The following is a 26498-nucleotide window of genomic DNA, read 5'->3' as shown; positions in this document are numbered from 1 at the left end:
ATGCTATTTACTTGGTTAGCTCTCAATATATTCTATTCTTGTCAGACAGGTTCTTGAAGGTATATATGGTAAGAAAAAAATCAGTAAAATTATATTTACTTAAGCCATTGTATCTATTTACTTAACATGACTGAAGATTTTGTGGCAGTTTAGAAATCTGTACAAAATACCAACTTGATTTTAAACTATTATTTAGAATTATTCAATATTTTAATCTATATTTGAAACATTCACAACAGCTTCACAAATGTAGGGTGTAATCAGTGTAATGTTTTTACACAAATATGATTCTTAATCTTTATAAAAAGTTCTTATATCTTGCTGTATACTTACTTCAAGAAAGCTAATCATTTTCCCTGAATGCCTCAGAAAGAAAGCAACTATTAACTTAAAATCTAAATATGGAAATGACTTCACATGACAAACTAATTGCAAGTAAGCTTGTGTTTTGTCTGACTATTTTTACAAGTGGAAAAGATGAAATTTACCTGGGTATATTAATGAGTCGGTGAGGTACTGTTTGCTGTGCTATGACAAAAGTTATATCAGAACTGAAATGAAGAAGAACAATATTAAAATTATGTTAACAGCACTGTAAATGTTTGCATTTAAATTTTACTGTAATTTCACACAAAATATGATAAATTCAATATATATAAAACAATATTAAATTAACATAATTACATACTACTATGTAACAAGCAATGGTTTAGGAAGCTAAATTTCTCACTTGTTGTTTTTGCTAAATAAACCTAGAGAAGAAATCTTCTAACTGGTGATACTTTAGCACTGATTTGTTTTCATATCTTAAACAATTCTTGATACTCTTTTAATACCAACCCACATAAGACTACTCCTGATTCTATGATTTTGCTTTAAAATTAAAACATTTTGTCTTAAAATTATCTAAATTAAAACCTATTAAAATTTCATGTTACGTTTCAAGCACCAGATCAATAATGAAAGTTAGTTTACTAAATTTTTCATTATTTTCAAAATTAATTGAAACAATGGCAGTGTATGTCAACACAAATATGGTAACAAAAGGCTTGTGGTTCTTAAAGAATATTTGCTTGTATTAAATAAGAAAGTACTTCAACAAACCACGGAAAAGAGAAAATTATAAATAGTACATCTCAGAAGAGTAGACAATGAACCATGAAAAGGTCCATCAGAATACTCCATCACGTCCTTTTTTTCACGTCAAAAAGGATGGAAGGAATATGATAACAATTTTAGTTCAGTCATAACTTGGCTTGGTAATATTCAAATTTATTTCATTTCTTTTGATTTATACTGTGTTGTGCATAAAATGTGTTATACGTAGTAACTGTTCAACAACATGAATTAGCTGTTATACTAAATTTATTATGCTGTATAAATAATATATATATGATTAGATGGATATAATTTCTTAAGTTCATATGCTGTTGGGAGAGGAATTACTCAGGAGAAGGAGCATTGAGAATTTGGATTCAATGTTCTTTGTCCAAAATGTAAACTTCTCTCACAACAGTTTAAAGTTAAGAAGCTATAAATTTTACCAATATTTTGCCAACATAGACCACCATTGGTCTGTCTGGATTCTGCTGTTTATTACACAGGCACTGCTGTGTGGTTAGGAAACTTGCTTCCCAGAGTTCAGTCCCACCGCATGTCACTCATTCTGGGCAAATTTCTTCTACTATTACCTTGGATCACAAGCTCATACCTTGTAAATAAATTTGGTCCAATGGAGACTATGTAAAAGCCCTTTGGTTACATTGTATCAGTAATTCAAAGATCCATCTTTGTCATATCATGTCATGCCAATTCTACTTGAGAATTATATTAAGTGTACATGCATCAGTGGAGTACTCAGCCACTTACATGTAAAGTCAATGGACCTCGTAGATCAGCTGATTGACAATCTGAATTCATGGCTGGAAATTCTGACCAAGAACCATCATTCAAAGAATTCCTTTTCTTGTATGATACATACAATTGAATGTTTTATCAGTACGCTAATTGTAACATGCAATATAATACAGCTGGGTGTTCTTGGGGATTTAGCTTTGATTGACAAATGGAACTGCTTTTGGTATTTCATTAATTCTATTTATGGTAGAATAAGTAACAATATTTTCTACTTACTCTTTACTGCAGGTATAGAGGTCTACAGACAGAATTATTACAACTGTTATAATCCTTATTGCATTTTAAACCCATAATAGGGAGAAAGAATCATACTTACATAGCATTACCATTTTCATCATAAGCTATCTGGACATCTTCAAACAGAACAATATTGCTGATCTTCTCTGATAAAATCCTAAAGGAAGAGAAATAATTGTTTATAAAGAAATATTAATTTAATTTAATTTTTAAATCACCAGAAAAAAGTAAAAATTTATAAGAAAAATAAAGTCCTACCAAAATGGACATTTGAAAACAGAACTCAATATCTATTAATGGCTTCACAGTCACTTTTTAATGCTACTTTTGTTTAGAGGCAAAGGAAATTGAAATACTTGTATAAAAATTGTCAGAGCAAGTGTTTTATAAAGTTAGATACTCTTTCATTTAATCAACCAAGGGTTGACAAACAGATGAAAACAGAATTATTTAGATCTAGGTCAGACCTGGCTCAAAGGCATTCCAGTCATGATTATCTTGCTTTTATTTATCTATTAATTTTCTTTTTTTTTTCCTGAAACACCATATAGAGAATCCACATGAGTTGAGTCTGCAGCTACTGAACTAACAGCCACTCAGCTTATTAATGAGAAGGCCATCATTAAAATAATTGCCAATAATATATTAAAATTATAACTCAGAGACAGTTATGTCCTTATGCTGACAGATTATCGATGGATATTTTTTTAATGGCTTGGTATGGAGGAATCACTACTTCTATAAACTTTGCAAACGCTCTAAGGACAATAAAAACAATATGCTTAATTTTCTTCCTGAAGTGTTGCAAACTGTAGAAAAAACATGGATAAGGAGGAAATTCCAGAGGGATATTCCGACTGAAGTAGTTCAAGAAAAAAGTAAAAAAGTTGTGTAACACCTGTTTGGGTAGGGGACATAATATGGGTAACTAGAAGAGAGTTGAACAAACAAGAGGTAGGATTTGATACACCAATTTATATATATATATATATATATATATATATATATATATATAGAGAGAGAGAGAGAGAGAGAGAGGAAACCCCTTTCAGTCATGAATGACTATGGGATTGCACCTAGAAAGTTCCCCTCCAAGGCACAAGTCTGGGCAAGGTTGTTTATGGAAGACCAGCAGTCACCCATGCATATCACACCACTGATATTACCCAAGGGAAAGGCAAAGGCTGATACAGCTTGACACCAGTAATGTTGCAACTCATTTCTACAGCTGAGTTAACTGGAACAACGTGAAATAAAGTGTTTTGCTCAAGAAGACAACACGCAGCCGGGTCCGGGAATCAAAGTCACAACCTCACAATCATAAACTTGACGCTCTAACCACTGAGCCATATATATATATATATATATATATATATATATATATATATATATATATATGGTGATAATAGATTCTCTTGTCATGAACAACAAATGAGGGTTCAGTAAAATAAAGCTGTTGTCATGTTCTATGGATATGCATGTGTCTCTTGAGTACTTGTGGATCATTTACTGCATGTTTCCTTGAGTGGACAGCAAGGCCTGCTTTGCTCTGAGCCACAAAATCATAATGACAAGTTAAGTTTGCATTTATAGGAGTGGGATTTTGTTAGCGTGCCTTCATACTTGCACAAAACTGGTCCTGATGATGGAGTTGACTTTGCTCAAATATTTGAACTGAGGAGAAGCAGAACTGGCAATAGGTCCTGCATTCACCAGGAATTGAACTCACGTCCTTATGATTGTGAGCCAAATACCTTAACCACTAAGCCACACACCTTCACATAATCTGTAAATGGAACAGTAAAAATACACAAGACTTATCTCAAGTTAAAAAAATGTGACTTTGTTTTTGTTATCTAGATTCTGGTGGTGTAGCTTTGTATCTTTGTTAGAAACCAACTCCTTCCTAACAAGAAGAAAGGGAATATTGTATTGCTTCAGATTGATTGTCTTTTAGTTTATCTTTGAAGCACAAGAGTAGCCTTTCAAATGTCCTTCCTGTTCGAAATTGGCCAAAGAGAAATTGCTCCAGAGTTCTGATATATGTATATGTATAAATATATATCTTATATATATATATAAATATATATATATATATAAATATATATATATATATAAATATATATATATATATAAATATATATATATATATAAATATATATATATATATAAATATATATATATATATAAATATATATATATATATATATATATATATATATATATATATATATATATATATATATATATATATATATATATATATATATATATATATATATATATATATATATATAGTGGAGGTGCAATGGCCCAGTGGTTAGGGCAGCAAACTCGTGGTTGTAGGATTGCGGTTTTGATTCCCAGACTGCGCGTTGTGAGTGTTTATTGAACAAAAACACCCAAAGCTCCATGAGGCTTTGGCAGAGGGTGGTGGCGAACCCTGCTGTACTCTTTCACCACAACTTTCTCTCACTCTATCTTCCTGTTTCTGTTGTACCTGTATTTCAAAGGGCCACCCTGTCACACTGTATGTCACACTGAATCTCCCCCGAGAACTACATTAAGGGTACATGTGCCTCTGGAGTGCTCAGCCACTTGCATGTTAATTTCACGAGCAGGCTGTTCCTTGGATCAGCTCGTATATGTATATATAATGTGTGTATATATATATATATATGTATGTATGTTTATATATCTACAGTTGATCTGGTCAACGGAACAGCCTGCTCGTGAAATTAATGTGCAAGTGGCTGAGTACTCCACAGACATGTGTACCCTTAATGTAGTTCTCAGGGAGATTCTGTGTGATAAAGAATGCAACAAGGCTGGACTTTTGAAATACAGGTATATATATATATATATATTAATCGAAGTGTACAGTATTATATATCCATATATCCATTACAGCCGATCTTACCAATCGGTTTTGCACTAAGGGTTCAACGGAATGTTAGGTAACAGTTTGATAATGTAACCCTACTCTCTTCAGAGATGGCAGTAATGGAATAGAATATGGCAACTGCTCTCTATTTTGGGAGGAGAGCAGACGCATCCAGTTTGTAGTTGCTGTGAAAAAGACACACACAAAATATTATATGTGTACATTTATATATGCATGCAAACACACACACACACACACACATTATGTGAAACAAAATCATATGTAATGTATAATATAATCTGTGTATACCATTGCTAAAATAACATTTTAAGTTCTGATAAGTACCAAGATGAACAGTAAATGACATTTCACAAGCCATGGAAATAAGCATGAACTCATGTCCTTATGATTGTGAGCCAAAAACCTTAAACACTAAGTCACACACCTTCACATAATCTGTAAATGGAACAGTTAAAATGCACAAGACTTATCTCAAGTTAAAAAAATGTGACTTTGTTTTTGTTATCTAGATTCTGGTGGTGTAGCTTTGTATCTTTGTTAGAAACCAACTCCTTCCTAACAAGATGATTGCAAATAATTGAAAATAAAAGAGAATATACAGACACACGTCCATATCTCTTCCATCTGTGGATATACTAATAAAATTGGAAAAATAGCACAATGCCCATGATTTTCAGAAGCAATTTTTTCACATTCAGAATTGTTGAAGCATGAAGACATTATCACCCTCAATAATTCAATGCTCCCCAAAATTCATCAACTCTACTCTTGATGTGCCTTTGCACCCAGTCCCCTTCATGGCACTTTTACCATTCACTTTTCGGCGATCATTCGATAGTAGTACGCTAGTTGTCAACCAGTTTGTCAGCTGGTCAACATGTCACTTATCACTCGCATGTGTTTTTAAGAGAGTGTGAAAGAGAGAGAGAGAGAGAAAGCGAGTGATAAGTGACATGTGTTCTTAAGAGAGGGGGAAGGTTAGGGTTAGGAGTCCCTGCTGTCTGCTACCTGCTGGCGCTGACTAACGCCCTTTCCCTCTTTCTTTATGGAAATTGCCGAATTGATGTAAACAAAGACATGTTGACCAGCTGGTTGACCAGCTGACAAACTGGTTGACAACTAGCGTAGTACTATCGAATGATCGCCTTCACTTGACTTATTACCACTTTTTATCTCCTCCTGTATTCTTTTCCACTGAGTTGTAGCACACTTGATTATTGCATGCAATAAATTCATTATTATTATTATTACTATTATTATTATTATTGAGTGAGAAAGCAGTGCATGTCATCAAAGTGACACTGGAGTAAAATATATGAAGCCCAGTATACCCATCATGACTACCCGACTGATAAGGGCACACCAGGCACATACATCATAACCATTACATAGTGATCTCATATCAAGATAAACAGCACATGACCTTGCAGGTGGGGGCCAAGTTAGAATTTCCTTCAAGTTGAGTAGCCCATCCTGCACGAAATAATAATAATAATAATAACTTCTGGAGGAGTTACCTTAGTCCTATATTATTATTATTATTATTATTATTATTATTATTATTATTATTATTATTATTATTATTATTATTATTATTATTATTAATAATATTATTATTATTGTAGGAGTCAAGCTAGCAGAATTGTTAGTGTGTTGGCAAAAATGCTGAGAGGTATTTCTTCTGGTTTTATATGTTCTGAGTTCAAATCCTACCATGGTCAACTTTGCCTTTCATCCCTTCAGGGTCAATCAAAATAAAGCACCAGTTAAGTACTAAGGTCAATAGTATCAACTAAACTCCCAACCTTCAAACTGATGGCATTGTGCCTAAATCAGAATTTATTATATACACACATACATGCGTAAGCATACACTGATAGACACACACATATATACACATACATACGAACACACCTATCTACCTACCTACCTACCTACCTACCTACCTACCTACCTACCTACATACACACACACATACATACATACATGTTAACATGAGAAATCTGCTGTTACTCCAGAGTACAGATTCCCTCTCTGTTCGGAGACACAAGCACTTATACACACATGTACTCACACACAATGGTAACTTCTGCCTACCAAATTCAATCACAAGGCTTTAGATGGCTCGAGAATATAGCAGAAGACAGTTGCTCAAGGTGCCACGCAGTGGAACTGAACCTGAAACCATATTGCTAGGTTCTTTGGATATATAAGTAATTACCCTTACACCATTCTTGAGAAGTTGGTCCTCATAACATGAAAGAAAACGTGACAAATCTGAAAAGCACAACTGCAAGTCATTGAAGGCACTGTGAAAATATATTTAGTGCATAAAAAGTGCATTTCAACACGTGTACACATGCAAGTATATGTCAGTGTACCTATATATAAGTTAAAACATACACATCCACACATGCAATGACGTCCGTGCTTACACATATATATGTACATGCTTAAATGCATATATACATCTGTGCATACATACCCCACTGATGTTGTCTAAATTCCAGTGGAAGAGCTGTGTTTCTGGGTTAGAAACCAGCTTTTTCTCCATTGGCAAGAAATTTAAAAGATGAAAGACAAAAAGAAATAATGAACAAATAAACATGCATACACACACACACACACACACACACACACACACACACACACACACATATCATCATCATCATCATCATCGTTTAACGTCCGCTTTCCATGCTAGCATGGGTTGGACGATTTGACTGAGGACTGGTGAAACCGGATGGCAACACCAGGCTCCAGTCTGATTTGGCAGAGTTTCTACAGCTGGATGCCCTTCCTAACGCCAACCACTCAGAGAGTGTAGTGGGTGCTTTTACGTGTCACCCGCACGAAAACGGCCACGCTCGAAATGGTGTCTTTTATGTGCCACCCGCACAAGCCAGTCCAGGGGCACTGGCAACGATCTCGCTCGAAAATCCTACAGGAGCCAGTCAGGCGATATATATATATATATATATATATATATACCACATACATACATACATACAGACATACACACACACACACACACACGTGCATTTACACATGTGCATATATACATATATACATATATACATATCAATGTTGTTAAAACAGAATGCAAGCCAAAAAGCATTTCTAAACAAAGGGACCTAACTCTTCCCTACGTAACGGAAATCCAATGCAACCCATTTTATAGTTATGAGAATTATATAATTGATTATGATTCTTTTACTCTTTTACTTGTTTCAATCATTTGACTGGAGCAACGTCTTAAAGGTTTTTTTAGTTGATCCCCAGGCTTTTTTTGAAAGCACTTATTCTATCGGCGTCTTTTGCTGAACTACTAAGTTACAGGGATGTAAACACGCCAACACTGGTTGTCAAGCAATGGTGGAGAGACAAGTAGAAACACAAAGACACACACACATTGTTTGTTGGCACTCCGTCGCTTACGACATCGAGGGTTCCAGTTGATGCGATCAACGGAACAGCCTGCTCGTGAAATTAACGTGCAAGTGGCTGAGCACTCCACAGACACCTGTACCCTTAACGTAGTTCTCGGGGATATTCAGCATGACACAGTGTGACAAGGCTGACCCTTTGAATTACAGGTACAACAGAAACAGGAAGTAAGAGTGAGAGAAAGTTGTAGTGGAAGAGTACAGCAGGGTTCGCCACCATCCCCTGCCGGAGCCTCGTGGAGCTTTTTAGGTATTTTCGCTCAATAAACACTCACAACGCCCGGTCTGGGAATCGAAACCGCGATCCTATAACCGCGAGTCTACTGCCCTAACCACTGGGCCATTGCGCCTCCACTACACACACACATTGATATACACATATATGTATATACGACAGACTTTTTTCAGTTTCCGTCTTCCAAATTCACTCACAAGGTTTTGGTCAGCCCAAACCCAGAACCATGTGGTTGGGAAGCAAGTGTCTTACCACACAATCACACCATGATTCTTTAATTGAGAAATGTGCATTGGATGATATTGTGTTCTGGTAACACAGATACATATGGAAGGCAGGATCATGAGATCATTGAACAGGCTACATTTCAACTCTCTGAGATCTGAGTTCAAATTCTGGCCAATTTTTATTTTTTATTCATTCAAGATTGAAAAATAAAGTACCAGTCAAGTATTAGAATTGATTCTTCTCTTTCTCACTTTCTGGATAAAGTTGACAGATAGCCAAGACACACTGTCATGTTGGTGTGTGTGTGTGTGTGTGTGTGTGTGTGTGTGTGTGTGTGTGCGTGCGCGCATGTTTGTGTGCGTGTATGTATATGCATGTGTGTTTGTGTATGTGTATGTGTGAATGCATGTACGTATGAGTGTGTTTGTATGTATATGCATCTGTGTATGTGTGTCTGTATGTTTGTGTGTATGTGGGTATGTATGTGTGTGTTATATTAAAAAGGCAAGGAGCATGAAAAGGAGGCAACATGAGTGGGACAAATGTTAAAAAATGCTGTATTAGTTTAATACTTAAAAGGGGAGAGGAGTCTGACATTTCAGACGCTGGTCCTTCATCTAACAAAAGATCAAAAAGAAAGAAATAAAAGGAGAAACAGTGGAAAAAATAAATAAGAGGCCAGGCTAAAGATCGTGTGGGAATGCAATTTTATGGGGGCTTAGGAAGGGAGGAGACAGCCAGCAGGGTGGTGTGTTCATGTATAGGAGTATATCCATGTATAGTGATGGATATGTGGGAGGTATCTGTGTGTGAGTGGTACTATGGAGTACATGTGTTATGTATATGTGTATGTAGGTCTACATGTATGTATTTGTGCATGTGCATATATATATATATATATATATATATATATATATATATATATATAATAATATTAGGGACAAAATCCAAAATTACAGGTAAAAACTCAATTAAAATCAATTTATAAAAAATTAAAATTAAATTGAGCTTTATACATTAAAATATATATAAAAATATATAGTTTTAGGGAAAAGAACCAAGTTTCAAGAACTTGGTGATAGTGATAGTGGATTTTCATCGATGAGTTCTTGAAACTTGGTTCTTTTCCCTAAAATTTACACACATATATGTACATACTTACATCTACATGTGTATATATATATGCATATCAGGGTACAGGACGTTAGAACAATGAACTACAGACAACGGAACGAACACATAGGAAAACGGAAAGCCACTTGGAATATTCCTTCATCAGCTGCCTCTATTCTAACCTGACGTTTATATATATATATATATATATATATATTTCCTCATATTCCTTTCTGTTGAAGAGAGTAGGCTCAAAACCTAAAAGACTTTCTCACTTTCTCGAGTGTCAAACTAATACACCTGCTTGTTGTTCATACACCTGTCTTTGTCTTTGTGTCTCTGTAAATTGTGTGTGAATATATGAATTTATTTGTATATGTGTATGTACACATGTATTCATGCAGACAGGTAATGTTTCAAAATAATCATAAACGTAAATGGTTTACAAATGCATTATTTTAATAGCAACTTTTGGTGAAATTTAATTAGTTCTATTACTTCAGCATGTTTTTTGAAACATCTTTGGGAGACAAAAAAAGTTAAATTTATAATTTGCAAAAAGAAAAAAAAAAAAGAAATTATAAAAATTGAGCAATTAGAAGTTAATTTTAATAATTATTTTGCTACTTACTGTCTTACATTTTGCTTCACTTTACCAAATTCCGAAGGTTTGACCTCATACTTAAGTGACATCCGGTTATCATCAAACACGATGTTAATCTGTGAGAGGAATATTTGAAAAATAAATGAGAAATTGATTTAAAGAAGAGTTGTGTGAGAGCTGCAATGTGGTATGGGAGTGAGACATGGTGTCTGAGGGAGAGAGAGATGGTAATTTTGAGAAGGACTGAGGGAGATGTGTGGGGTGAAGCTGTTTGATAAGCAGAGGACTGAGGATCTGATGGGAATGCTGGGGTTGGAGGAATCGGTGGAATGGTTGGCAAGGGTGAATCGAGTGAGGTGGTATGGGCATGTGTTGAGGAGGGATGAAGAGCATGTTCTGAGGAGAGTGATTGCATTTGAGGTAAATGGAGCGTGAAAGTGAGGTAGACTGAGGAAAAGGTGGAGAAGGAGATCGGGAGGGTTGGTTTTAAAAAGGAGGACACCCAAAACCAGGCAAGATGGTGAGATGGTGAGAGGGCAGTTGCTATGGCATTAAGGTAGATTCAGCCCCCACCCCTGTTAACAGGGACAAAACCCAGATTTAAAACACTGGATGATGAAGATGATGAAAATAACATTAATTTTAATCTAGAAACTTTGAGAGATATATTATTTCACATCTGTCTAAGTTTCTAAAGCAGAAGAAATTAATAAAATATTCTTATAATATAAACAGCATACAATTCTTGCTGGTAAGAAGAAAGCTTCTCAAACAGAGAGAAATTCAAAGAACTGTGTTGGTATAATGGTATCACACCTGTCATAACCATAGAATATGGGAGTTGATGTCCATGGGAAACCTTCAACTTTTTTCTGTTTAAATCAATACTCTACATGCAGTTGTTTATAGTTTTGTCTACTCCAAGTTCAACCATAAAAACGATATATTTCAAGTGTATACTATATTTTGATTACTTGATAATTTTATTGATTGATGCATTTAAATTAATTTATACATAGGTCTAATCAGCATGTGAATTGGTTTACATAATGAATAATTATCTTTTGCATTTCAACTCCCTTTAGATCACAGGCCATCAATACATACCAACCACATCCTTCTGTTCAATATACTCTCTTCTCACTGCTTTCAATTCTTTACCTTCTTTTTTCATTTCTGTATCCAGTTCTTGTTTCCATTCAGTTAAAGATTTTCTAGAGAAACTCAAGAGCTGAACAGCCTTTTAACCTCAACAAAGATTTCCAGAACCAAGAGATTGTCATCAGTTTCTTAAATAAATAGTCTCGTTTATTCAAGGTTTGTAGGATTGTTTTGCTTTCTATTGATGTTTCCAGAGTAAAAAATGTTTTAGGGAGCAGCACTGCTAACTTTACACCCAACCCTCAGCCCGGAGGACAACGTTTGTGCTGTATCTGTGCTTAATGTATTTTGACCACCATTTAAGATGAAAAATTCTTTCACTGCTTAATTAGAGGAGCAAGGATAGCCTATGACTTATAAGAAGAAGCAAGAAAGTTTTCTTCAGATCAGAGATCTGACTCAATGCATGCAAGAATGGACTCTACAAAGGCAATTAAGGGATAAGTGCCATCTTATGACATAGGCACACTGGGCAATTGCCCTGGAATTCCACAAGTCTAGGAACCCAATACTAATCTATATATGTTGTGATTGTGTTTGTAGTGACTCCAGTGAGCAGTTTTACCAAGGATTTTAATACTGTTATGGAAGCCCTGCCCAAAGGACCTGTTAGTTGTGGTAAACAAAGCAATGGAATAGATCTATTATGAGTCAAACAAGTGCCATACTTTGTAATTCTTGGTAGGGTATGCACATAGTCATAGGCAATGGAATTAATTGTTTTATTTAAATACCTCTGCACATCAATATAATAATTTAATCATTCAATTTAAATTCTTTAAAAGCATTCTCTGAATTAAGTTGATATTGTTCTGCTTTCTGCATTACATTCTTCTTTGGTAAATATAATATGCAATAACAGAATTGAGAAATTTTTCAATGCCATTATTTAAATTTTACTAATCAATCCAATGTGTCTATTCTTTGATTTGAAGGAGATTTAGCAGTTATTTCTTGCCAGTTGAGCAACCACCTGTAGTCATTTAGTCTGAAACCTAGTATCTAATAAGTGGATGAACTTGATATGTACTTACCACAGCTTTGTTTGTCGCTGGTTTTTGGCCTCTGTCAATTACTTTGACATCAAAATAATAATTTGTTGCATCATTTTGCTTGTAGACATCAGAATTAAGTATGTTCCTTCCCAGCATATAAAATGGAATTGTTTTACTAGATACAATTGAGTATGTCAAATAATATTTATCATAAAGATCTTTATCTGTTGCCTGATTACAAAGAAAAATGAAATGAAAAACATATTAGAAGGTTCATACATCTTATATGTACATATTTTACATTTTCATTTACAAACATACATAGATTTATCTTAGGAAACGATCTGGTTAATGGCTGAACAGTTTGTAACTTGACTTTGATGTTGCACTGAATTCTTAGTAAACTAACACCCAAATACACAGTGTGTCTAAATACAAGATTTTGTTTTATCTTTTATCCTTTACTTGTTTCATTCATTCAACTTCGGCCATGCTGGGGCACTGCTTTCAAGTGATTAGTTGAGCAAATTGGCTCCAGTACTTTTTTCTTAAGCTTGATTATTCTTCTATTGGTTTCTTGTTGTTGAATCACTAAGTTACTGGAATGTAAAGAAACCAATGCCATTTGTCAAGCAACATATATACACACACCTATATGTGTGTGTGTGTGTGTGTGTGTGTGTGTGTGTGTGTGTGTGTGTGTGTATATATATTTCTAATTGTTATACAAATTTGGGGTAAAACCTTCACTTTTACCCGCCCCCATTGATTGCACTTAGTATAGCACTAGTGTAGCAATAATTGGGTACCCTCCCAGCAGTATATTGGATAGATACTATCCCTTAGTGGGTTGAACCCCCAACCCCTAACTCTCTCACATTATATATATATATATACAAGGTGTGGTGGATAAACTGTCGTCTAAATTACACGAAAATGAAAATAACACTGACATCTCATTTTAACAGATATATATACCAAAATAACATAAAAATATCTTGAAATACTAGAGTAAATTTATTCAATAAAATCACCATTGGCTTCAACCACAACTTCTTGGTGACTTTGGAATCTCCTGCAACTCTTCAAGACGATCTCCTTGTTTAAGTTGATCAATGCAGCCATAATCTTTGCCTTCAATTCATCTTTGATACAAAAAGGAGTTTTGTGGGTCTCTCGCTCAACTGCACCCCATAATAATCAAGGGGATTATAGTCTGGGGAGTGAGGTGGCCAGATGTTAGGGGTGGCGTGGTTGCAGAAATTGTCTGACAGCCATGACTGGGTTCTCCTGCTTGTGTGGCATGGTGCAGAGTCCTGCTGTGAGACACAGGGTCTTCCAGCAGCCACCCTCTTGACTCAGAACAGCACTACCTCCTCCAGGCACTTGATGTAGGCCTCCATGTCGAGTCTGAGACCGTGTAGTAAGATGAATGGAGGCATAACATTGCCATTACCTGATCATTCCAAACATCATGATGTTGACTAGATGTTTGATTTTTATCACTCTTGTTATATGTCCTCAGATTGACACCCAAACACTCTGAAATGTTTGTATTGGAGCTTCTGGCATGAATGTCAAGCAGTACAGCATACTGTTTCCAAATTTCTGACAGAGCAAATTGCGTCATGGTGCTGTTTTTCTCACAGATGGTGCCCAACTGACCCTACCATAATGTGTAGTCAATAAAATCAAAGACAAACAATGTGCATGCACAAAATTAAAAATATAAAATGGTGGCAATTTACCCATCGCACCGTGTATATGTATATATATTTATATCATCACCATATATATATATATATATATATATACATATATATATATATATATACACATGCACACACACACACACACACACACACACACACACACATACAGTGTACGTAAGATATTTGAGGACAGATTTATGTTTATAAAAAAACAGATATACAATAACAGATAACTTTATAAAAAAATACTATGAGGATAAAAAGAAACCTTCTTTTCTATAATGTTGTACTTCAATAAAGCCACCTTCATCTTCAGCAATTGCTTCTATATGAGATCTAAATCATCTACATGCTCAAATCAAGTGGTCCTGGTTCATTTTGGACATTACTCTGACTATGGTAGCTTTCAAAGAATCTTTGGTGTTATGGGCATGTTCATTGACCTCTCTCTAAACAATGCTCCACATGTAATAGTCCAATGAATTGAGATCTAGAAAATTAGGAGGCCAGATGTTAGGGGTTATGTGATCATGAAAATTTTCAGTTATCCATTCCTGTGTTACTAGAGCCATGTGTGATAGTGCAGAGTCTTACTAAAACATATATGGCCTTCCATTGCATACACTGTCTATCCAGGGCTTAACAATTATTTCCAGGACCTCAATGTAGGTGGCAGAGTTAACTCTAAGGCCTTGTGGAAAGAAGTAAGGAGGCATCACATGTCTTTCATTGGTGACAACCCCTAAAACCATGACAGTTGCAGGAAATTTTGAATGCATAACACTTGGAACTTCAGAAGGGTCTGCACATAACCATCTGTCATTTCTTCTGTTAACTTTTTGATCTTGGTCGAAATTTTTCTTGTTTGAGAAAAACCAAATCAAATCTTCTGCTGGATTTTCAGTTTGTTTAAGAGCCTTTTAGATCTGATGTAGTGATTGACTTTTGCTTTTTCGGACAAACTGACCTTTCTTCATATAAGACTTAAATTTGATGTCTTCATGGACAACATTTCTGACTGTTCCTTCTGACACATGGAGATCTTTTGCAATTGACCTCATGGACTTTCTGGGATTGTAATCAATGGTCTGTTAAACTTGCTGGATAAATTCAAGTGTTCTGATGATTTCAGAGCGTTTAGAATGCCTTTTATGCTTTGATACTGATGATACATTTCCATCTTCAGTCTCTAGCTCTTTACAAACTTTGTAGACAAATGATCTGGCAACTTTGAAAAATCGAGATATTTCTAAATCGCTATGCTCAGCCTTTATAACCACAATAACAGCATGCCTCTTCATTTCTTGAGTAAGCTGAGAGTCTGCCATTATTATTTTCTTAAACAAAGATTATCCAGAGTTAGCAAATAATGCAGCAATGACCCCCAAGAGCGTATGTCCCCAAATACCTTATGCACCCTTTATATATACATATATATGTGTGTGTGTGTGTTCATTAAAGATTTACCCTGACCCACTTCTGGTTATTGCAGGAAACGGAACTTGTATGGGTATAATCATACATGTCTCTACATGTCACATTATAAATTGCAGCTTTCCACTAGCATTTGCTTATTTTTCTACAGATGCTGAAATGGACTAAGGTGTTATAATGGAATTAGTTGAATGCAGATCAATGCTCAGGTTCTTATGCATGAAAGGTTGTACACCAAAAGAGACTTTCGATGAAATGAAAGAAGTTTATGGTGACAATGCACCATCATATGACATAGTCAAGCACTGGCATCGCCAGTTCAAATGTGGTCAGACATCAGTGGAAACTATTCCTATTCCTGGACAACCACATTCCATCATTGATGAAGACACCATCCATAAAGTGGAAGCTGCCCTTTTGGAAGATCGTCGCATAATATTCGGTAAATAAGTGTAGGGTCCATGGAAAAAAATCATTCATGACCATTTGCACAATGGATTCATTGGATGCTCACACCTTTCCAGAAGTAGGAACATGTCAATTGCTCCCAGGATCTTTTGGCAGACTTATCACACAGGGTGAAACATGGGTCTACCATTAATATCCTGAAAGTCCAGTCGAAGTAATGGAAGCATGATAACTCACCACCTCCAAAGAAGGGTCATCTCCAACCCTTAGCAGGCAAGGGGATGCTCACAGTCTTTTGAAACCAGCGAGTAGTGATGATGGATTTTCTGGCAAAGAGCACCACAATTAATGGGGCATATTATGCTTCTCTACTGCAGAAATTGAGGGATGCCATCAAAGCAGAGAGGCATGGCATACTGACTAAAGGAGTCTGCCACCTCCAAGACAACACCCCAGTTCACAATGCACATGTTGCCCAGATGAAAGCACACTTCTGCAGCTATGAAATCCTTCTTCACCCCATTTACTCACCTGACCTCACACCATCTGACTTCCACCTCTTTCTAACCATGAAGTCTTTTTTTGAAGGAGAAGCACTTTTTGGATGATGATGAACTTATTTCCGAGGTAAAGTCTTGGCTCCAGATGCAACCTACTGACTTCTACAGACGAGGTCTGCACAGCTGCATAAAGCAATGGGAGAAGTGTGTCACCATTGGTGGTGGCTATGTAGACTAATAATTATGCCACTTTGTTTATCCCAGTCTTTGAGAAGTGGGTCAGGGGAAATCTTTAACAAATACCCCTTGCACATACATACATATATATATATGCATGTATATATATATATATATATATATATATATATATATATCATCAATGCACTTTCCCTGATTATTTATGACTTTCTTCCATCTATTTACAAGCTTTTTAATCCCATCAATGTAAGACTCTTTTGATTTCAAAGTGAAGAACTCTGAAATGTCAGTTTTGACCTCCTCCTGGCTAGTGAAAGTTATGTTCCTCAAACGATTCTGTAAACTATGAAACAAGTGATAGTCTGAAGGAGCAAGGTTGGGAGAATAAGGTGGATAAGGAATTTTTTCCCAACCAAGCTCTTCAATCTTCTGTGATAAGATCTTTGCAGTGTGGGGTCGTGCATTTTCCTGATGAAACATCGCTCCTTTCCGATTCACTAAAGCATGTCTTTTTTCTTCAAAGCTTGGTTCAAACGCTCTAATTGCTGACAGTAGACTTGAGCATTAATTGTTGCATTAGGTGGTAACAATTCAAAGTGAATTACTCCTTTGCAATCCCACCAGATAGAGAGAAGAACCTTCTTGGTTGTGGTTGAGCTTTTTCCCTTTTACCAAGCCACTGTTTACAACATTTAACAAATCAATAGAATATCCATTTTTTGTCACCAGTCACAAGTCCATCCAAAAAGGATGAAATGAGTTCGCAAAAATGGAGAGAAGAGCAGATGTCAACTTGGGATTTGCTGTTGCTTTCAGACAATTAATGAGGCACTCGTTTTCCAAGTTTAGGAACCTTTCCAAGTTGTTGAAGATTGAACAGTTGTATGGTTTGAACTAAGCTTTATTGCCAATTCTTCAACTGATAATGCAAGATTTCCTTCGACTAATACCTCAAGGAGCTTATCATCAAACTCAATTGGACATCCTGTTCAATCTCCATCTTCAAGGCTGAAATCTCCACTTCTGAATTTTGCAAACCATCTTCTGTAAGTTCTTTCATTCAAGCATTCTTTCCCATAAACTGAGTGTATGTTTCAAGTCGCTTCGACTGCAGAGTTTCCTTTTTTATACTCATAAAGCATTATGTGCCTCAAATGTTCTTTGGATACTTCCATGTTAGAAAGGGTTTTAATCAAAGAAATTTTAATTCTATTATTCTGTAAAATAATATTTAATTAGTTTAAATGTACAGAAATGCATAAAAATAATTTTTAATTCCATTAGACATTCTAAAATACTATTAAATTTCATTCAATTTTAAAAAAGGTAAAATCGGACAGAACTTATAGGATGATCTGATATATATATTGTGTGTGTGTGTGTGTATCATCATCGTCACCTAATGTCTGTTTTTCATGCTTGCATAGGTTGGACAGTTTGACATGGAGTTTTCCAGTTGGGGAGCTGTCCAGACTCCAATTGTCTGTTGTTTGTATGGCATGGTTTCTATGGCCGGATGCTCTTCCTAACACCAACCACTTTATAGGGTGTGCTGATGACTATCTACATGCCACCGGTATGGGTGTACATCTACACAGCATCAGCATGAGTACATCTTATGTGGCACTGGCACCTTTAAAGGGCAAGCCAGTATGTATGGGCAATAGTGATTTTGCTTGGCTTGGAGTGTCTTCACAAGTACATCAAATCGCTACAAACTCCTGGTCCTTTGTTATTTCCTCAGTGAGGCCCATGAAGGGCTTCTTTCAGTTTCTAAATCCACTCATAAGGCCTCTTGCCAGACCAGGGCTATAAAAGAAGACACTTGCCCAAGGTGACACACAGTGGGAGTGATCACCAAAAAATGTGGTTAGGAAGCAAACTTCTTACCATGCAGCCATGCCTACATTCAAGTCAGTGCCAAACAAAAGGCATTGCAGCTGTGACATTCCAGCAGAAACCAAAGTTATGATTTTAGGATTGTGTGAAGTTTTCGATGAGCGCACATGAAGCAAGGGAAATCAATTGGGAAAGCAATGCCTGTCATTGAAACCAATGGAGGAGACAAATAGAAGAAGGAAGGAGTTGATATTTTCAATAAAACTCACATTTCTCAGGCCAAATTTAAGCACCGTAGTGAATGGGGGAATCTTGGTTTGCAATATCTGCAGATTTATATGTTTATCAAGAGCTAGGCTTCATAGTCACCAGCAGAGCCACAAGTGTTAAGTACAAATTTTGTCTGAGTGCACAATGTTCTTCTTGGTTGGTGATGGTCTTCCTCAGTCACAAGTGGACAATCTTCATGTAGATATATGTATGTATGCATGTATGTATGTATGTATGTATGTATGTATGCATGCATGTATGTATATATGAATGTATGTACACACACATATACATATGTATGCATGTATGTATGCACGCGTACATGTATGAATTTATATATTTATGTGTGTGTGTATGTATATCTTTTATGTGTTTCAGGCTAAAAGCTGTAGCCATGCTGAGAAACCGCCAGTATCATGGCCTTTTCAGTGCCTATCCCAATGTAGTTGGCTTTTGGTGAAGGAAGGAGTTTGATATTACTACCCTTGTTTGAATTTCTTGAAGCAAAAATAATAAACTTAACAAATTTGAACGAGAGAGAGAGAGAGAGAGAGAGAGAGAGAGGGGGGGGGGGAGAGAGAGATATTAAAAGTTGTCAATGTTCTTAAGCAAAAAAATGAAACAATTATGAAGAAACTTTATACTTACATTAACTGACATAACAAATGTATTTACTCCAGCTGTAGAGGGAAGCAGTCCAAAGTATGTGCTACTTTGGTAAAATCTGTTAGCCACAAACTCAGGGCTGTGTTCATTAACATCAATTACTCTTACTATCACTAATGCAGTTGGATACGTCTGGAATGCTGCAAGACAATGATTTGGCCATTACTGTTTATTCTTGAAGAATTTCTATTTTTTGCTAAATGTCCAAATATCTGAGTTTACAATTATTTTCCTTTTTGTTGCTGATTAAAAATGATATGTCTAATGACTAAAGTAAGCATTGCTTTTAAATGAATTATGTATCTTCATTATGTAAGTATAAAAATAATGATGTTTGTTGCTAATGAAACAGTTGTTGAGCATAATTAAATTATGAACTATTTGTGAGGATATATTCTGATACCACTGCAGCCACTCACGTAAAATGTAAGGCAGCCATGAATCTGCTCCACAACAATAAACCTGTTCCTGCCCTCCCATCATACCTTAAACTTTCAATACCTTGCATAACACAACCAACTTATCATTTATTCTCTATTTAAAACATAAATTCCACATTCAATTCATAATTTAATTGTGCCCAACAGTTATTTCATTAGCAATAAACATCATCATCATCATCATTGTCGTTTAACATCTGCTTTCTATGCTAGCATGGGTTGGACGATTTGACTGAGGACTGGTGAGCCAGATGGCTACACCAGGCTCCAATCTTATTTGGCAGAGCTTCTACGGCTGGATGCCCTTCCTAATGCCAACCACTCCGAGAGTGTAGTGGGTGCTTTTACGTGCTACTGGCACAAAGGCCAGTCAGGCGGTACTAGCAATGACCACGCTCAAAATGGTGTATTATACATCATTATTTATATGAGCACGTAATTAAGATACATGATTAATTAAAATTAATTTCATTTAAAAGTCATCAGAAGTATTATGCTAACCATAAGCAACTGCTGATGATTTGGATAACATCATTTTTCAATATATTTAATTTGAATTAATTATGTGAAGATAGAAAGCTGGTAGAATCATTAGTTTGCTGGACAAAATGCCTAGCAGAACTTCTTCTGACTTCAAATTCTGCTGAGACCAACTTATCCATTCAGGGTTCATAAAATAAGAATCAGTTGGGCACTGGGGGCAACATAATTGACTAGCTACCCCTTCCCACTAAATTTCAGGCCTTGTGCTTCTTTTGGAAAGAAAAAAATTAATTGTAATCTTAATTATGTAACAATGGAAATAATGATATTAGTTGCTTATGAAACAGCTGTTGAGCACAAATTATGATCTATATATATAGTTTATACTTTTACAGCTTTTTATTAGATGTATTTGTGTGTGTGTGTGTGTGCTAGCATGTGTGCGTGCATGCATGCATATGTGTATTTGTTGTTCTGAGGTGTTTCTTTTACCTTTATGTTTCTCTGAAAACCATGAACTACAAATAGTGATATTGTCATTTCTCCTGTTGATAAGCTGTCGGCTACCTTCATGTCTTGAATGGCATGTGAAATAAGAGATTCCTTAACTGATAAAGCAGAAAGCCTGAACATATAATGCAAAGCATTATATCTATTAACTTAATGGTTTTTGCCAATCTGTTAAATGCTCCTCAAAACAATTATTTCTACAGAATAAGCAGCGAATGTTATAAGAAATTGGTAACAAAATACATTATGGTAAAAGACATACCTAACAGTTTCCGTGTCTGCGAAGTGGAAAGTACAATCTCTAGATTGTATGTAGAATCTTTAGTTTCATAGTCAATTCCATTCAACAAACTGAGATCACATGAAGCTGTACTTATGTTATATTTCACAGAAAAGAGCCCTGCAAAACAGTCAAGTAAATCATTAAGTAAAGTTAGTTATTTAATAGAAGGAAATGAAAAAAAAAAAAAAGAAAAAATATAAAATTCAAAAAGCAATACACATACTTCATCTATACTTTACTAATTAGTCAATGGAGAGTTTCTCCAAAATTACTTCAGTTGTTAGAAACACCAGCTCTCAAGTCACTTAAAATCATAAATTCCATCTTAAATAAAAATACATTCAATTCTTTTTTGGAACAGTGAAAGTTGAACCAGATGAAGCTATAGATATTAGCATGTAAATATGGGGTTAAAAATCTTTGAGGTTTTCTATTCAAAGGGATTCTAATCCAAGGTTTATATGCTGTTATTTATAGTTTCATCTACTTTGTGCTTCACCATTCCAAAAACAAAAAAAAACAACAAAAAAACAAAACAAAACAAAAAAAACATTTAGAATCCTGCTTCTTGCACTAAAGGCATGCTTGATGAGAATTTAATAGGATCAAAGAGTAATATTTGGTATAAATAGAGGATGAATAATTGGTTAAACATCAACCACAAGAAAGGCAACAATGAATCACGGAAGGAAAGAGTGACTTTACTACAACTTTGAAGAATTGATATTGAAATTCTTTCTCAGATCAATTAAGCAACAAGATATGTTCATTGCTTAAAAATGAAGTAATTTTAATGGTTACATCTAACAAAATTATGTATTTTAGCTATTAGATTGAAATCAATAAGAATTTAGAAAGAAGTCTAGGTCTACTATAGAGAATTTTTTCTAAATACAATAAATTTATTATTAGCTGCTGGGCATATACTATTAGTTGCTAGGTGCTGGTATGGCTGTATAGTTAAAGAAGTTCACTTTCCAAACACAAGGTTTCAAATTCAGTCTCACAGTATGGTACCTTGGGGAAGTGTCTTCTACTATAGCCTGGAGCTGATCAAAGACTTCTGAATGGATTTGGGAGATGGAAATTGAAAGAAACCTGTTTTTTCTGAGATTTTTTTTTGACATTATGCAATAGTTGTAAGCTAGCATCGTTGTCACCCAAGCAGTGTCCTTTACCTCAAATGTTCCACTAAAGCATACCCGAGCATGGGGAAATGTTACCTTATATAGAAACAGGCGAGGGTTAGTGAAAGGAAGATCATTTGGCCATAGAAAATCTGCCACAATAAATTCCATCTAACCCATGCAAGCATGGAAAAGTAGACGTTAAACTGATAATGATAATGATGATGATGATAATTCAATCTTCAGCAGTTTGTTAGAAGTTAATTGTATATAACAACTGCCAGCTATTAGGCTTTTACAAGAGAGTACTAGATAAATTAGGGGAGAATTCACAAAAAAACAAAATATGAAGACTGGTGGTGTAGACAAAAAACAGATGTATTAGTATAACACTCGTGAAGTGAAAAATCTTTAACATTTCGAGCCTACGCTCTTCCACAGAAAGAAACAAGGAGAGAAAATAAAGAATGTGTAGTGGCTAGCGATCTATCATGGCTAAATTAATATTGTTTTCTTTACCTTCATCTCCAGTCTGTATTTTACAAATCATGCTGTTTGTTTTTTCTGTATTTTCCACTTTCATGGCCAGAATGATCGCGTTTTCTTTAGTGTTTTCAGGAATAGTTACACTAAAATTAAAACAAACAGGAAATATACATAAAGAAAGATGAGTGATATTCTGCTTAATTGCAGTAACTTAATAAATTAATAACTGCAATTATCTCTTTAAAACAGTTCTCTTTGTGCTAACTTTTGACTATTTCACTGCAATGTTTTTGCATATTTTAAACATTTACAAGGTTTTGAGTTCAGTTCCAATGCGCAGCACCATAAAGCATTGTCTTCTACTATAGCCTCAGATTTACCAATGCTCTGTGATGTGTGTGTCTGATGGAAATTGTATGGAAGCTCATCTTCTATGCATACTTGTATGCATGTATGTGTGTGTGTGTGTGTGTGTGTGATTGTGTGTGTGTGTGTGTGTGTGTGTGTGTGTGTGTGTGTGTGTGTGTGTATTCATACATACATCTTTGTGTTTGTCTCTTAGCACTTGACAACTGGTATTTGTTTACATCCCCATATCCTAGAGTTTCAGCAATAAGTGACCAATTGAATAAATACCAGTCTTAATAGCAAGCACAGAGATCAATTTGATTGACTCAAAGATATTAACTCAGCATGGTTGTAGTCCAATGACCAGTTGTAGCCATCTTAAATTTATATAAAATTAAAATAAATTTATGAACTGTGTCAATTATAATGGTTTATAAACTTATTTCATTAACATGAACTTATGACTACATTGGTTTTGTTAATTTCTCATTGCTATAGGAGCTAATGCCTCGATTTTTTTTACAAGTTCCTACAGGGCTTCAGCCACTCCAGTTATGAAAACCTTATGTTCATCATCATAATCATCATCGTTTAACGTCCGCTTTCCATGCTAGCATGGGTTGGACGATTTGACTGAGGACTGGTGGACCAGGAGGCGACACCAGGCTCCAATCTGATTTGGCAGAGTTTCTACAGCTGAATGCCCTTCCTAACACTAACCACTCCGAGAGTGTAGTGGGTGCTTTTACGTGCCACCGGCATGAGGGCCAGTCAGGCAGGTACTGGCAATGGCCACGCTTGAAATGGTGTATTTTACGTGCCACCTGCACAAGGGCCAGTCCAGGGGCATTGGCAACGATCTCCCTCGGATGTCTTACTGACAACGGCCACACTTGAAATGGTGTATTTTACGTGTCACCTGCACAGGAGCCAGTCCATTGGCACTGGCAACGATCTCACTTGAATGTCTTTTCACGTGCCACTGGCACAAGTGCCAGGAAAGGCGACGTTGATAATGATCATGCTGGTGCTATTTACGTGCCACCGGCACTGAAGCCAGACAGCTGCTCTGGCAATGATCAAGCTCGGACGGTGCTCTTAGTGCTCCACTGGTACAGGTGCCATCATGATTTCGCTTATGTTGTTAATAGCAAATCATTTGCCTTATTGTACCATAAATGTTCTGCTGCATTGAACTTTGATATTTCTTTTCCTCTCAGATTTAATGACCTTCAGTTTTCCTTTTTAGGATTTATCTAACTTCACTTTCACAAATTCTTCTGAAAAAACTATGGCATATTAAAGAATTCTTTAGTTCAATACGTCGTCAATTCTTTTATAAGTTAGACATGTTTTTCTCAAAGTTGCATGGCTTAGTGGTTAGAGCATCAGGCTCACAATCATGAAGTAGTTAGTTCGATTTTCAGACCATGCTGAGTTGTGTTCTTGAGCAAGATACTTTATTTCATGTTGCTCCAGTTCACCCATCTGTAAAATGAGTTGTGATGTCACTGATACCAAGCTGTATTGGCCTTTGCCCTTCCCTTGGATAACATCGGTAGCATGGAGAGGGGAGGCTGTTATGCATGAGCGACTGTTGGTCTTCCATAAACAACGTTGCCCTGACTTGTACCCCAGAGAACTTTCTAGGTGCAATTCCATGGTCAGTCATGATCAAAGGGGGTCATTACCCTTTTACTCTGATAAAGTGGAGAGTTACTTCTCACCATTGTTCTGCTTTTATAATATTTTACCAGTAATGCATATGTCATAATGCAGTGTTAGAATAGAATTATGTTTTGCCTCATGCTCACACATGTTAATAGATGTAGGTCTCCAGTTATGTTATGACTAATTTCTTACCCCAAGATTTATGTAGAATATATTTTGTGTAAGTGTCTTTATTGGAATAAATCTCTTTTCCTTCTTTGATGTTGTAAATTCTGTGATTTTATGGTAGAGCATAAGAATGTTAACCAAGACTAATTAATTCAATTCAACTGCAAGAGTATGTATGGAAAAGTAAGACATCTCATACTGAAATTGATAGAAACTGAAAAGACCTGCAGAGATCAATGCTTTCTGATTATCCAATATTGTATTTATAATTACAGTATTGGGTGATTAGAAAGTATTGTATAAAGTTCATAAAAATTACATATTCAAAGTTGAAAAGTGTTGATAGCATAGACAACTTACTAATAGACTGGCTGGACAAAACCCATTTTCCCACCAGATTGTATCACTTTGGTGACATTTATGGTAATGCTTGCTTCTGCTGTTTTTGGATTCCAGCCTCCGTCTTTAGCAATTACCTTGAACTGAAATGATCAGATGCATTTAAATAATTGAAATAACATGTTGAAGAAAGATGTGAAATGACTTGATGAAGAAATATAATAAGTGACATCATTCTCTATGATGGTCTTCAATATACATGCACATGGGACACACATACTAAACATATGGACACACTCACATGTGCAGACAGATACAAATGTAAACACATGATAATAATAAAAATAAGTCTTTACCTTAGAACAATACTATAAATTAGTAAGGTAAGTGGCATGATTGATTAAAGAGTTCTAATTCGTAACTGGAACATATTTCATTGATACAAGAGAAGGAAAAGGTAATTTAACTCTTGTGGGATTTTCACTCTGAACATAAAATGGTAAAAACTAAACACATTAAGGTATTATTTTGCATCATTTTGGCCACAAGCATTTTATCAATATTATTATTATTATTATTGTTCAGTAGTTTTATTTTTATAACGTGCTTTCACTTCACTACCGAGCGCAGCTCTGTGCGCCTTGGGTATGTGCTGTGGTTTGCTGTGGTGTTCTTATGGTTACTGTATTGAAAGCGCTTTGCGTAGGATATGTGCAGTGCCCAGTAGTGCAATTTTCTGTATGTTATATATATTTGTAAGTCCTGGTATTTTTGT

General features: G+C 35.5%; 1 protein-coding gene across 1 annotated transcript in view; it reads right to left on the bottom strand.

The window, feature by feature from the left end:
• Positions 1-26498, bottom strand: part of LOC106874390 (uncharacterized) — a 390389-nt gene that overhangs the window by 14790 nt on the left and 349101 nt on the right. Inside the window, exons 172-179 of the mRNA XM_089352838.1 lie at positions 25745-25866; positions 23231-23340; positions 21564-21701; positions 19851-20008; positions 12881-13072; positions 10713-10801; positions 2234-2311; positions 489-551 (exon numbers count right to left, since the gene is read on the bottom strand). Of these exons, the coding sequence (XP_089208964.1) occupies positions 489-551; positions 2234-2311; positions 10713-10801; positions 12881-13072; positions 19851-20008; positions 21564-21701; positions 23231-23340; positions 25745-25866 (950 nt within the window). The remainder of the gene's footprint in view (positions 1-488; positions 552-2233; positions 2312-10712; positions 10802-12880; positions 13073-19850; positions 20009-21563; positions 21702-23230; positions 23341-25744; positions 25867-26498) is intronic.

Source organism: Octopus bimaculoides, chromosome 5, assembly GCF_046866305.1.
Source record: "Octopus bimaculoides isolate indiv1 chromosome 5, ASM4686630v1, whole genome shotgun sequence".
NCBI classification, from domain to species: domain Eukaryota; kingdom Metazoa; phylum Mollusca; class Cephalopoda; order Octopoda; family Octopodidae; genus Octopus; species Octopus bimaculoides.
The sequence above is the reverse complement of the archived record's forward strand: the minus strand, read 5'-3'. Positions and strand labels throughout refer to the sequence as shown.